This window comes from Sporothrix brasiliensis, assembly GCF_000820605.1.
Source record: "Sporothrix brasiliensis 5110 chromosome Unknown Cont22, whole genome shotgun sequence".
NCBI classification, from domain to species: Eukaryota; Fungi; Ascomycota; class Sordariomycetes; order Ophiostomatales; family Ophiostomataceae; genus Sporothrix; species Sporothrix brasiliensis.
The window spans coordinates 2,415,178-2,429,893 of NW_024467141.1; the positions used below are offsets into that span (position 1 = coordinate 2,415,178).

The following is a 14,716-nucleotide window of genomic DNA, read 5'->3' on the forward strand; positions in this document are numbered from 1 at the left end:
AAATAAAGGAAAGACTCTTACGAATAAAAAAAAAAACAAGGATGAAGAGAGCAAGATAGATGATGCATACGAATTTGGAGTCTTTTGTTTTCTGTTTGGAGCGCTGTACTTTCTAGCATTGCTTTTTTCGGGGATACCATTTATGTTCTCAAATCATTTATTTTTATTTATTTGCATTATCCCCTTGCACCTTGTCAGCCACCCCCTGCTCAGATCGTCAGGTGGAAGCGGTTTAACCGCTACACACACAGACCCGGTGGCCTCTCCTGATGGTGCATGATCGCCGCATGAATTGGGAAGCCCAACAACCAAAAGATCGCCAGCCTTGTTTCTCGAAAGTCTGTTTCTGCGCATCATCGTTTTGCATGTCGTATTTTTGCGTTGCTTAATTCTGTCTTACGAGGGATGGCGTATTGTGCTCACCTTTGAGCATCGTCCTGCGTTTACGATTATTTGGTTTGGCGCCAACACCCGTCTTCTCTGTCCTCATCCCTACTTTCCTACAACTTTGAGCTATTCTCTTCTCACTGTCTCGTAATAATATCGCTGTATATTTACTTTCCTATTCCGTTATTAATGTATACTTTATTTCCTCGTTACCCTTACTCCTTTAGGTGAGCAACGGTTCAGCCATGGCCAACCACAAAAGCAGTGAACACGGTCCCTGGGTATCCTTTTCGGTGTTTCTTATTCCCCCCTTTGTCTTCTGATGCTCTTTTTGTTATTCCTCTTACGTTTTGGATTTCCGTACACTTTTATTTTCTCTCCTCGCTTACACAAAACGGCGGAGTGTAATGTACAATTAGGAAACTAACAGTGCCCGCTGTAGATCACTCATTTCATGTTTCTCGTTGTCGCCTCGCGACCGTCTCTTCTTACTTCTCGAAATAATCCGGCCATATATGTAACTATATGTTTCTCTGCCAATAAGCACGGTTCTCTCCCCAATAGCCTACTTACCTCATCTCCTGTCCTTCCCATAACCCGTCTCCTGTCTGCCGTCCTTTTGTCCGCAAGGCTGCCCTGATGGAAACCTGTATCTCATGTCCCGTTCCCGCAAGCGGAAAGTGCACAGGTATACCTACGCACATATATCTTTTATACCCACATGGCAGGCCGCACTCTTCTTAATATAGTGCCTGTCGGTGTCCCGTGCTCCCGTCCCCGCCCATCGACGTCCGCGATGCATCCACAACATCAATTCCATGGCCGTTACCAGCATCGCCCCCCAGTAGGCGTAAGCATGACAGGTCATGACCCACGCCGCTCAATCCGTCTTTGCTGTGCCCTTGTTCTTGGTCGGCTACTTCTTCATCCTAACCATGCAAAACGCCAAAACAAGCAATGGCATGCCCCTGTGCCAAGAGGCACACGTAGCAGAGGGCGCTTTAATGCAGACTGACGGCGCCATGTGCGTCCTTGTACAACAATGAGCCTGGATGGTGTCCATCGCTCTTTGCGACTTTTACGTTTTGCTGCATGACCTATTCTCCCTCTCTCTTTCTTTAGCATCGACCAGTAGCCCTTTCCAGTCTAAGCTATCTTCCGTCGTACCTTCTTTCTCGTTCCCAATGTACTCCTTCGCACCTTCCCCATAAATCAAGCAGCAGCTGTGCCGGGCCACATGCAACGGGAAGGCACGTAGTCAATAATTACAGGCCGCCAACTAATGTGGTCACGCCGTACCTTCCCAGCCTGGCCATACCAGCCATCTGCTGCCATCCTCCTCTCCCCCCCCTCGTCTCTCCTTAAACTCACCCCCTATTGCTGTTTTGTCCTTGTCCAAGCTGCATCTCCAGTCGAACCCTCGCCCCAACTACAGCACAGACACCCCTCCTTTCGATCCTTCACATATGAGTGTCCTCGATGCGAGTGTGCTTGTCTAACACCCTCACCCCCCTTCAGTGCCTGCTATCCTGGTTTCCTCGCCGATTGTCTCCTCGCGCTTCCCCTCCATTTTCCTCCGATCCGCCCTCTCCATTCCCGCCATCAGCTCGTTTGTTTACCTTTCTATTTCCCTTTTCTGCCTCTTCAAAGAACACGGCATGGGGGCAAGCCTCAAGGTCGTCATCGGAAGCTGGTACTGGGCCAAGAGAACCGGTCATCATCGAGTGGCGATCGAGAGACAGTGCTCGGTTAGAAAGGAGGACAGTGTTGGCTTGGACAGCCAGGGCCAATGTTTCGGTAATACGCACACGCCGTAACCATAACCAGACAGACGACAACAACCACAACCACGGTGACAACTCGAAGCAGGCTCTCAGTTTTGGTCAAGATGGTCATGGCTTCATGCTGCCTATTCTAGCCTGCGTCGTACTGCCTCGAGAGCACGTCCTCCACAATCCTCACCCCTCTCGCCAACCACTTTTCGTTCGCACAACACTTTCTCACCCCCACCCGGTGTGAGCTGCCTTCTTCCCCGGAGGAGGGGCTGCATACGGAGAGACCATGCAGCGGACCCATGCAGCTGGAGACATTCCGCAGATAGAGTTCTTGCTTTGCTCCTGGTGGATATGCGTACGAGCTTTTTTGCGAATTCCAGTCGTATGCATTTGTTGGCAAAACTGGGGTTGCATGACAGGTTTTGCAACCTAGGGGAAATCATCATGGTACGTGACTGAGTTTATGTCAGACCCCTCCACTTCAACCTGGAGATGTTTTATTTTGTTTACCGTTGTTTATCGTTGCATGTCTGATTTGTATTTCGTCCCTGTTTACTTTTCCTTCCGGCATGTATTTTCTTCTCGGTTGTTATATTACAGGCCTCTTTTTTATATTTCCTCGTTGCCTACATTATTCCCCTTGCAGGTCAATAAACCAACTTTCTCATCAATATTTAGTACTGTTATTATTTTATCAGTTTTTTTTTCTTCATACCCATCTTTTGCGCCTCATTTCACTCTGTTTGCCCCGTTTATCTTACTTGCCGCCTTGCACACCGATCATCTCGTTTCCATCGTCTCGGCCAAATCTTCAATATGCTCAAATGCAAACATGCCAGCACACCAAGTCCTGCATCCCGCATCACCTCCCTGCCTTGCTCCCCCCCTCCCCTTGAGCGTCAATACCATACCTACATACTGCATAGATACTCACCCCTATCGGGTCCCTTCTCCCCGTGCCCCTCCCCGTCATCCCCATCCCCGCCCCTGTTGCCCTCGTCCTGACCCGCTCCGTCATCTCCGCTCGCGTAATGTGCTGTCAAGTCCTTGTTGGAGATCTTACCATGGTGTGCAGGGCAAGTGGCTCGTCCCGGGGTCTTTTGTTGGCCGGTATGCTCTCTCTAATTTTATGTAATTTCTGAGGGTCTCTTTCATTTTTCATTGTATCTCTCATTGGTATGTATCGTTTGTTTGCGTGTACTCGACGTGTGTGCGCGTCTGTGTGCCCTGTACTTGTGTCTGTGTCTGTGTATGTGTCTGTGGCCTGCGCCGGTTTGTAGACCACTGTTATTCCTATAACGACCAGTACTGGCCCTCTTCTTCCTAAACAGGATGCGTGGAAACATTGTTTCCGTGTATTTTCCTTCTCATTTCTTTTTCTGTCATCGCTAATCATTTTCTGTTGCCTCTTTGTTGGTGGATGTTCCATTTTAGTCCGCCTAGTCATTTTATCTTTGGCATACTCCCATACTAACTGTCTGCCTTTATATATCCCTTTGAACACCACCTCCAATGGGCCCAACGCTTTCGTTTACGGCTCGTTCACTTCCCACCTGACACACACACCGACCTTGCAGCATTCCAAATCTACTGCCGACTTTGATACCTCTAAATCGCACTACTACTTTTGGTGTACGGCCGCTACTACAAGCCATCATCCAGGGTACCCACCGACACTTACACTGGCGCGCCCTTACTTATAACTATCACAATCTTCCTATGCCAGCCGTGATCTCGACGTCATGACCGAAGAGGAAGGCGACAACCGCACTACAATGTTGGCGCTCGTCCACGATCCAGCCACGGGCGGCCTCACACTATCCGATGTGCCAATGCCCGTTCCGACGGGTCCGGACGAGCACCTGATCCAAGTCCATGCCGTCGCCCTAACTAACGGCGAACTGAAATGGCCCGAACCAGCCGCACAAGAAACGCCCATCCCTGGATACGAGGTGTCTGGTACTGTTATAGAGGCACCCAACAAATCGTCGCCCTTCCAGCCGGGCACCGAAGTCTACGCGCTGACCGATTTCAACCGCCAAGGCAACGCTTGCGAGTACGCCATTGTCTTGACGGGCGAGCTGCGCCAAAAACCCGAGGCCTTGTCGTGGGAGGAGGCGGCCACGGTGCCATTGTCGGCGCTGACAGCGTGGCAGGTCCTCTTTGTCCACGGCGGCCTGACATTGCCAACCGAGCCAGTAACGCGGCCGCCGACGCCGCCACAAATCCACGCCTCTCCTCCGCGACCACCATCTCTCCAGCGTCAGCATTCGCATCCTTATTCGAGGCAACAGTCACCGGCCTCGCGACCTTCATCTCGCCCCTCGTCGTCCCACCGCCCGCGAAGCATTGTTGTTGGCGACGACGTCAACGCCAACAAGCGTGTGCTGATCACAGCTGCAGCCGGTGGCGTCGGGCTGTGGGCTGTGCAGTTGGCACGGCTTGCCGGCGTCGGGCACATTACAGCGACCTGCGGTCCGGCCAACATTGACTTTGTGCGGAGCCTCGGCGCGCACCGTGTGATTGACTACACGACGCTTCGAAACACGGGAGAAGCAAGCAGTGGCAATAGGAGTGCCGGCACGCGCGAAGAAGGCGGAAGTGGCCGCAACTCGCCCTCGACAGCCCACGGCCGCACACGCTCCAGCTCCCAGTCTCGCTACGGTGCCTTTTATAGCAGCAGCGATAAATACGACTTGGTGCTCGACTGCGTCGGCGGCGACACTTTGAAGCGCGCCTGGACAAGTTCCCGCCATGGCGGCACGGTCATCAGCATCGTCATGCCGCCTGACAAGCTGCGGCCCGAGACGGGCGTGGGCATGGACGTGCGCGGCGTCTTTTTCATTGTCCACGCCGACAGCGAGCAGCTGCAGGCGATTACCGACCTGATCGAGACGCGCGCGGTCAAGGCCGTCTTTGACTCTGCCTTCCAGCTGGAGCAGTACGAGGCAGCGTTTGCCAAGGTCCAGAGTGGCCACGTCCGTGGCAAAGTCGTTTTGCGGTTGGCGTAACTTGTCAACTTGTCATTTACCTCCCCATCACCATTCCTCCTTGCCTATCCCTCGATGCCCCCAGCTGCCTCTCACCCGGTCTTTGCCATTTGCCAATACTATCACACATTATTTTCTTTTATCCGTGGTTCTACTTCCCTCTCATGTAATCAAAATACTCCTTGTCGCTTAGGAGGCGCCATAAGCGTTTGGCAAGGGGTCGCTTATTCATAAACACCCACCGCAAGCAGCAAACAGCACAACAAACCAAGCAAAATACACTGTTCACTCGCTCTTAGCCACCACTCTCTCCTCTTCTCATGACTTGTTCGCCTATGTAGCCTTGCATCTGCTTCGTGCGACGCCAGACGATGGAGCCGCCCTTTAGGGCCCTAGATCCCCGCTGAGCCCCCGGGTCTCACGAGCAGAAAACAACTTACGAGAGAAAACCAAGATGCTGTACGATTACAGTTCACTTTGAATGCATGTACAGATGCTGAGTTAACAACAACGAGCATAGAGAGAAAGGAAAGACTTCAACGGAGTGACATGCACACGAAAGAAATACAGAAAATCATAACAAACGAGAGGATGCATCCCATACGTCGACTCATTCACCATCGGGTCTCATTTTGCACCACTTGTGCTGCACGACTCCAGGCCGTCGGAACGAAGGAGGGAACTGAACCAGGTGCTGCTGTCAGGACCAACTGCTGGCCGATGCGCTTTGCTGGGCCAACTGTCGCATACGGGATTTGGTGCGTCGGGCTTATCGTTCTGGCTGTGTCTTTGTGCAATTATCAAGTGTCTGTCTTTCTTTCTGCGTGACACTTCTGGACGCAGCACATTAATTTTTCAAGTACGACATACATTGCGAGTTTTTTCAACTGATGCTCTGTCGTAGCTTCCTGTCGCAGCATGTTTGGTGTAGTTGCCGTCGTCGGCGTGCCCTCTTACACCAAACGAAGCAGCCCTGTACATGAGACCCACTTTTCGACGCGCGCAGCCAACGAGAGCGCGGGGTAAGATGCCTGAATGCGCCGTGCATCCTGTCCTGGCCTCGTTTTTGTCGATTTGCCGATGCCTCAGGCAGAAACGAGGCCGTGTCATTTAGGGCGAGTTTTTCAACCGCCCATGTTCATCCCCTCAATAACGGGGGAAAAGGGGGGGGGGGGGGTAGGGCGCAACAGTGGCAGCTAAGGAAGGTACGGCCTGGCCCCCTGTTTTGCTGTTGGCGAGAGTCGCGCCTGCCTCTTACCAAGCGACGCGACATGTTCATCGCACTTGCCTTCTGTAACTTGATTCTCGTGTTGTTTTGGAAACTGGAACCATTTCCCCTTTTGCTTTTTCGAGGCCACAAGGAGCTTGCATCACATCACCACCGTTCGTTTCTCCCCCACTGCAATCCTCTAAACGACTCTTTTCCTTTGCCCAACGGCCTCCGACCGCCAACACGCTCTTCGACGACGCGCCCCTAATACATACCTTGCCCACCCAACAGCCAAGGCGTGTTTTTTTCCAGTCTATTATGCGCGCGACAACGCGACGCCCGTGAGCAGATCATCCTTCATTGATTATTGATTATTGACATTCCGGGAATTCCCCATTCTCAAATTCATTCTCCATTTTCCCCTTTCGGGCTTTCATCGCACACTGCGGCCCCCCTCCCCCTCGTCCACTGTTAATTGAATTGGTTTCGCGTCCATCGCGTCCCACCTCCACCCTTTTCGTTCATTGTTTCCCCTACCCCCCTCTTCTTGCCTCCTGGCCACTGCGGCGACCGAAGACGAAACAGCGCAGCCAAACCAACAGTACGACGACCACGGCGCAAGCTATGGCCGACGTACTAGATGACTCGGCCGGCGGCGGCGACGCTGCCTCCCAGCGCCGATCCGGACGCGTCGTGCGGGCTCCTGCTCGTTTCCTTCCAGAGGTCGTCGAGGGGCGCAAACGCCCAGGTGACGATGGTGGCCATGACGACGACGACGACGTAGACGACGTGGATGCCGAAGACGGCGACGATGATGACGGCGAAGACGGCGAGGCCAATCCCCGACGCGTCCGGCCAAAGCGCAAGGCCAATGGAGCGTCAACCGCAGGACGCGCAATCAAGAAGCCCAAGCTCAACGGTGCCGGCAATCATGCCGCCAGCCTACCGAGCCGTCCGAAGAAGTCGGTGCGCGTGACGATTGAGACCGACGCCGACCATGATAGCGCGCTGTACGGTACGTTTTCGAGTGGGGGTTGCGGTATACTATTGTGTGTGTTTGTGACAGAGCGGTCTGAGCTGACAACCCGCCTTCTACAGCCGACATTTTCTCTTCTGGTGACGATAGCGACGACGTGGCTGGCCGCTGGTACGAGCGGTATCAGACCAACAACCAGGCCGCCGTGGCGGACCTGGTCAACTGCATTCTCTCGGCAGCCGGCTGCGACTACCACGTAACGGAAGACGACATCAACGACCCAGACAACTGCTCGAACCGTCTGACAGAGCTGCAGGGCATCTACGAAGATGTGAGTTGCACGAAAGATGGCAGTGCGGGAGACAAACGGTACAACGATGCACCACGTTGAGCTGCCGGTAAACTGACACAGTGTAGCAAAAAATCACCGACTATCCGCTCATCGCCAAGTCGCGGACGACGCGGTCATTCCGCGAACTGCTCGTACAGTTCTTCCACTCTTTCATCAGCGTCCTCCACGAGACCGAGATGCTCTACACACAACCCGAGATTATGGAAAACGTCGTGCGCTGGGTCGCATCCTTGTCCTCCTCCACCCTCCGGCCTTTCCGTCACACCGCGACTACCGTGGCCCTCGCCATGCTGGCTGCACTCGTTACGGTAGCTAGGAAGCTGGACGATCGCATCAACAAATTGACCCAGCAAGTCGAGAACCAGCGGAGCCGCAACGGCAAGTCCAAGAGCAAGGATCCGCGTCTTGTTTCCTTGGAGAACACCCTGCGCGAGGCTGGGGGCAACCGTGAGCGCGCCGCCGAGCTGATGAAGGAGTTCTTCGACACGGTTTTTGTTCACCGCTACCGCGACGTCGACCCGCGCATCCGCACAGAGTGTGTCGAGGCTCTCGGCTCCTGGGTCTGGGCGCTGCCGGCCGTCTACATGCAGCCCGAGTACCTGCGGTACCTTGGCTGGATGCTCTCCGACAGCTACCCGGCCACACGCCAGGAGGTCCTGAAGCAGCTCGCACGCGTCTTCAAGCGCGATGCCAGCAAGATGGGCCACTTTATCGACCGTTTCCGCGCGCGCCTCATTGAGATGGCAACAAAAGATGCCGACATCAGTGTCCGTGTCTCTGCCATTGCCGTCGTGGAGCAGCTTCGCCCAGCTGGTCTGTTGGAACCCGACGAGATCGACTCCATCGGCCAGCTCATCTTTGACGCCGAGATCCGTATACGGAGGGCTGCCGTCAACTTTTTCGCCGACTGTGTCCGTGAGTTCGCCTCCATCAAGCTCGACGAGGTCGGTGGCGAAGAGGTCATGTACGAGCTGTTCGGCAAGGGCCAGAGCAAGACGGGCGACTTTGATGCGCCACGGCGCGACTGGATCAACGTCAAGAGCTTGGCCAACACCGTGTCGGCCTACGAAACTCAACTCGGCGCACAGAGGACAGAGCCGACGGTGTCCAGCTTGGACGTGACTGCCGAGGTCGCCAGCGCCGTCGTGCCCGAGACGAGCCGGCTGGCCCTCGCCACGCAGGTCCTCGTGGACAAGATTCCCGAGATCACCAACTGGGAGATCTTGGCCGGCTATCTGCTGTACGACCACAGCGTGGACCAGGTCAAGGGCCGTGGCGGCCGCAAGCAGACACGCACAGCCGACGCGACATTCCGCGTTGCCGTTGCACCTGGGGACAACGAGGAGGCCATCCTGCTCGAGATCCTCGCAGCGGCAGCCAAGGCCAGCCTGGCCCCGGGCGGCGAGAGTGAGCGATTCAAGAAGCGCTTTGGCCGGCCCGATGCTGCTCCCGCGTCGGCGGCCACGGGCGCGCTGTCCGCGGCCGAATCCTCCGAAGCGGCTGCCCTTCAGCTGGCCACACTCATCCCGCAGCTGCTGCGCAAGTTTGGCGCCGAGCCTGCGACTGCGGTGACCGTGCTGCGTCTCCAGCATTCTCTCAATCTGGAGGTCTTCCGTCAACTGCGGCAAGACACCGCCACGTTTGAGGGTCTGTTGGACGAGATTTGCACGCAGTTTACCCGGCATGCCGATACCGCAGTTGTGGCCGAGGCGGCCGCCGCGCTGCTCCATGCGCGCCAGTACGAAGAGCTCGAGGAAGTTGTCGACAGCCGGGTGTCCTCGCTCTGGGAGACGACCATCAACTCGCTGCGCAACTTTGACCGGACATGCGAGTTGTCGGCGCGCCGCAGCCTGAGCCCCGCGCTGGCCTCCCAGCTGTCGGTTACCCTCTTCAAGATCAACAAGCTGGCTGCCATCTCCGACTCGGTCGACATCCTCGAGGCAAGGGGCACGGCCAACGCCGAGTCCGAGTCGCCTGCTATTGAGATCCTCGTCAAGACGGTCCACCGCGGCAAGTTTGAGGAGCCGGACGAGGACCTCGACAACATTGAGGATGGCCTTACGGCCAACGCCATTGGCGCGTGCCAGTTCTACTTTATGTGGAAGATGCGCTCGCTTGTTCTCGCTGTGAACGCCAAGGCCGAGATCTCCAATCCGGTTATTGACAACCTGGCCATTCTGAAGCGGGCTTTCGACCAGAACGTCGTCCACACCTTCTCGTCTCGCGGCTACAACGACGATCTGCGGTTGTACGCCACGGGTGCCTACTGCGACCTGCACGTGCTTTTCGCCCAGCTGCGCAAGAACCTGGACCGCCCGGCCGTCATGGCGCGGTATGTCAGCCTTGGTCGCCTCATTGACCAGGTGCCTCCCGGCCTGATCGGCGAGCTCGTGTCCATCTTCGACGCCGCCGAACGCAGCTTTGCCAAGAAGGCCAAGAAGACGCTCAACGACCCGGCCGACGACGAAGACCCGGTTGAGGACCCGCTGGACGAAGATGATGACGACGACGACGACGACGAGGACACTTCCATCGAGGAGCGCCGGGCTGCTGAACTCAAGGCTGAGCGCGCGCTGTGCGACCTGACGAGCCACTACGTCATGGCTATCGTCGCACGCGTGCTCGACCACTCGGGCCCCTTTGCCGGCAAGCTGAAGCGGCGGCTGCTGCGCAACCAGACCAAGCTTGGCCACAGCTACAAGGAGATTGTCGCGTTCCTTGACGAGAACAAGGCCGGCGAGCTGTTGGTGGCCAACAGCCGCAAGAAGGGCGGCCACGCGGCCCGAGGCGGCACCACCAAAGGCAAGGTGGCCGCCGCGGCGTCGGATCGGCCAGGAACTGCCGATGCCGGCGGCGCCCTGTCAGCGCCGACGCCTGGCGCGACACACGAAGAGGTGCTGCTGGGAGCACCGACGCCGGCCGCCGATCTGGACGACGACGAGCTGGACGATCTGCTGGACACGCCCGAGCCAGAGGAGGGCACGGTGGAGGATCTGCGGCGGAGGGAGCTGATCGACCAAGGCCTGGACGACGAAGAGGAGGAGGACGACGACAAGGCAGAAGGCATGGATGAGGATGAAGATATCCTTGGCGACTGAAGGAAGAAGGCGGAAGGAAAAAAAAACCCAATTGTTGTGCGTCGTGTATAATGCTGAACTTTGCAGAGGACGGAGTGTCGGACATGGGTTGCCATCGGATGGGCCGGGGTTCTCTACGGGTTTTCTTTACATCTATGCTGTACCTTTTTGTCTTCTTTTATGCTTGAGGATGTGGGCTGCGATTTTGTCTATGTTCGTTTTCTTTCTTCATTTCTCACCATCTGTTTGTATTCCTCCGTGTCTATTTGTCTTTTGTTGACATGTGTCATTTTACGATTGTAGGCCAGTGTTTACACCTTTTGTGTTATCCTTCTCATCCTTTCACGTTTTGCCCTTCTTCTACGACTGAACTTTTAAAGCGACTGTCCCAAGTATAAACAAGTATAAAAAACATACCGATTGCAATTCACCATACCCCAAGCTATGGCTGGTCGTTTTGTTGCATTTAATGTACCTAATGCCGTACCCCAAAATAGCTTAAAAGGGCAGGAAATATCAGATGCTCATGCGGGCTGTCAAAAATGAAACAAGAAAAAAAGGAAAAGCAAAATGCCATACATGAACCAGGGAGGCCGTTTTCGGGTATAGAAACTCCGCCAAACACGCGTGATGCAAAAAGAGACGTGAAGAAAGATGGACCGTCAATCGCGAATGGCAGCCTCAGCCTCGGATCGTAGTCCCAAAGATGCCAAATGTTCGCTGCCAGGTGTACTCGCATTCGTCATCCTCTTCGTCCCCAACATTGTCATACACGGTGTTGCGGACGCCGTACTGCTGCAGGCAGCAAACAAACGGCCGGTTCGTCAGCTGAGGTACTGGTTTTTCCAGCTCCTTTGCTATTTCGGTCAGCCGCGCTACTTGGTCGGGACTCAGTCCTGGCGTTTGCACTGGCGCCTGCGTAGCATCGTTGCTGTTGCCCGTGTTCTTTGCATTGTTAGCCTCGGCGACGGCGGCGGCGGCGGCGTCGTCGTCGTTGTCGTCGTCGTCGCTGTCGTCCTCTGGCTGCTTGTAGTGCTTCATGTTGCCCCCGTTGAAGGCGATTTCCTTGCGGTTTGTCTCGTGGTACTGTCGTGCAGCTTGCTTTTTCTGCTCTTCGCGATCCCGCTTCTTCGCGGCCACCCTGGCAGCTTTCTCCATGTCTTCCTTCTGCTGGGCCGCTGCTTTGGTCCTGATATTCGTGGCCTCCACTGTAAACTTCGCCCGTCGTTTTGCGTCCGCCTTTATCTCTTCCAGGTTGCCCCACATATGGAACATCTTCTCGCGCAGGTTTCTGGTTGCTTCCTTGGTCGCCCGCAGGTCGCTGGCCTCACTGCGAAGCAGCATCTGGCCGTGAAAATCGTCGACAAACGCCCAACAGCGCGTCGGTGGCAACCCGCTGCTGTTATCGTCCTTGTCGTTGTCGTTGTCATTTCTCGCCGAGGAAGTATCTTCTAAACACAGCGCAAAGCGCCATTCCCAGACACAATGGGCCCCATTGCCGCGGTCGTCATCCTCCGATAGCGAATCAGAATCAGAGTCGTCCTTGACCATGTCGATGTCTGAAATGTAGCGTTTGACGGCAAAGTCCGCTAGGTTGGTAGGAACAAAATCCACGACGCGCACTTTTGTCTTGAATTTGATGTTGGCAAATGGGAGCTGGAGCTCTTCGCGACCGGGCATTGTGTATAGTTTGGGGTCTAGCATGCTGGAGAGCGAGGTTAAGGCGCGGTCTGGATGCTCGCAGCGGATGGCTTCATTGGGCCGGTTGGTGAGCGGTACATCGGACGACATGCTCTGCGCGGGTTTGGCGGATCGGGTGAGCTTTCGTCTTTGCCTCGCATTAGGAATCTTTCCCGTTTCTGGCCCGTCTGCGACAGGCAGCGCCTTTCGCTTCTTGTTCCTTTGCCTGGCCTTCATAAAGGCCTTCTTGCGCCCCAGTGCATTTTGGAGCCGAGGGTCCATTTCGTCTGCTTCGCCAAGGACTACCTCGAGCGTTTTCACTTTTATGCGCTCTGGATATTCAAGGTCCTCGTGCATGACGCCTTCTAGCATTCCTCCATACCACCTGACGTGAACATTTTTCAACTCGACCCAGGAGCCCCGTTTTACCTCTTTGCTGACAATGCTGGCGTGTTCAGCGTAGCACGTAACTAGCATACTAAAGCGGCCAGCCGGTCCACACCAGTTTGACAGAGTACGTGGGTTGACCTGATGCAATTCGCGGCCCCCGAATTTTGTGAGGTACTTGCTCGGGTCGCCAACTTGGTGGTACTCGTTGAGAGACGCTCCGGAGTCGTCAACGTTTCGAAAGTTGCTGTTTTCCGTGTAGTCTGTCACCCAGAGAAGGGAACAGGAGCTGGTATGGTACGGATCGGCAACGACATTCACAATTATGTCTTGAAACATGCCGTCGGCAACGTCTTTGAGCTCCCGCCGCTTGTCCAGGATATGTCGTGACTTTTCGGCTTCGGCCTCGAAACATTGTATGGACGGAAGGGCGTTCTTGTTGATGGTTTTGTGAAGGTATTCGGCGAAACCGTGCTCCACCGACGAGGGCGTTCGGTTCTGCGCGCGGTTTGGCTGATCAAGCCATTGGTGATGATGCTCAAGCTTGACTGGCGACGCCGTTCGCGCCCGGTAGACGTCTATTATGGTGGCAAAATTGGACAACAGCGAAAAGCCGTCCGACCCCATGGCTTTTTGCACCTTTGTCCTTTTAACCACCACGACGTCGGCGAGGTTGAACGTTGGCATGGCCTTCACGTCGGCTTGGAAGATGTGCAGATGCATGGTGTTGTTGATAGTTTCCAGCGACTTGTCCACCAGTTTAACAGTCATTTTGTAGTCTTGCCATGTTAGAGCAGGGATCTGGGAAGATGCACAGCAGTCATGCACGGCCTGCTCGACGTACAGCCACACTGAATACACGGGTTTTCATACCTTTCCTGGTCTGTCTGGGCTCCAAGACGCCTGTTACGACGCCCACCACAGACACGATGGAGTATGGTTTGCAGTTGCCGTTGATAACATCGCTCATGTCTTGGAAGTTCAATGCCGCGTCAAGGGCGCTGGTCGCCTTCATGGCGCCGGCGGGCAGCGGGCTTGAACTGGACATCAGTTCCTTGTCACGCATCTTCACCAGAGGAGCGGACTGTCGTGCAGTTGCTGGTCAGAAAAATGAGCAAGATAAAAGCAACGCTGATGTTGGGCCAATGTTGATATCACGAGACGCGTCGTTTGGTGCTAGGGCGCGTCTAGTATCGTTAAGCTTATGTCATCAATCCGGGGTCACGTGCATACACATCAAAGGATCCAAGGTCTTTCCCCTCCAAGTCGCTGCCTGAGGCTAGAGAAAGTGTGCAATTTTGGCTGACTCCGCCGGGGCCCCACCGCTGCAATGCCCCACATCCCCTCCGTCGTCGTTCGCACTCTCCGCACTGTAGAACAGCAGGCACACACGCCGACGAGCACAGTGCCACCGCATTGGCTACGAATACGGTAAGTCTTTGTGCACCTCCTTTGGCACCTTCCCTGTGGTGGCCATCAAAGGTGGGCTGCGGGTTGCCCCTTCCTTCCACCAAAATACGGCTTTGCTGTTTCCGCTCGCTCTCATCAAACGACGCCTGCCGTACTATTTTGTGCCCACTCCTCAGTCTCCTCTTTGCTTCCAATTTTTCTCCGTCTTCCATCACCAAAGCAACCCTCAATCTCGCGATTATTCCGCACACCTTTAAAAGGTATGTCCCCCTCCTCTCGCCCTTTTGCCCCCGCCCCTTCCCCTTGCTGGCCCTGCTGTTGGACCATCGTTCTCCCCCCTGACTTACGCGCCGTTGCTGACTCTTGTCCTCACAGCCTATTTTTTGCCGCGGGGTTAATTTTGCTTCATCTTCTGCTTTGCTCTCTTATTTTGTTGCCTCCCATCATCCCCTCTGCTCTCTTTATCTCGCCG

The 14,716-nt window shown here is 55.2% G+C and overlaps 3 protein-coding genes across 3 annotated transcripts; 2 read left to right on the top strand and 1 right to left on the bottom strand.

Annotated features, from left to right (window-relative positions):
* Window positions 1–3,904: 3,904 nt before the first annotated feature.
* SPBR_08496 (alcohol dehydrogenase) lies at window positions 3,905–5,173 on the top strand (the record flags this gene model as incomplete). The annotated part of the gene is made up of 1 exon (XM_040766734.1): window positions 3,905–5,173. One exon carries the CDS (start codon window positions 3,905–3,907, stop codon window positions 5,171–5,173), a length of 1,269 nt encoding a protein of 422 aa, XP_040614962.1.
* A 1,813-nt stretch (window positions 5,174–6,986) lies between these two features.
* Window positions 6,987–10,788, top strand: SPBR_08093 (cohesin complex subunit SA-1/2; the record flags this gene model as incomplete). The annotated part of the gene is made up of 3 exons (XM_040766331.1): window positions 6,987–7,377; window positions 7,461–7,669; window positions 7,756–10,788. The coding sequence occupies 3 exons, from the start codon at window positions 6,987–6,989 to the stop codon at window positions 10,786–10,788; spliced, it is 3,633 nt and encodes a 1,210-aa protein (XP_040614963.1).
* Window positions 10,789–11,448: 660 nt separating this feature from the next.
* SPBR_08183 (uncharacterized protein) lies at window positions 11,449–13,900 on the bottom strand (the record flags this gene model as incomplete). Its single annotated transcript, XM_040766421.1, has 2 exons — window positions 11,449–13,613; window positions 13,708–13,900. 2 exons carry the CDS (start codon window positions 13,898–13,900, stop codon window positions 11,449–11,451), a joined length of 2,358 nt encoding a protein of 785 aa, XP_040614964.1.
* Window positions 13,901–14,716: the final 816 nt, after the last annotated feature.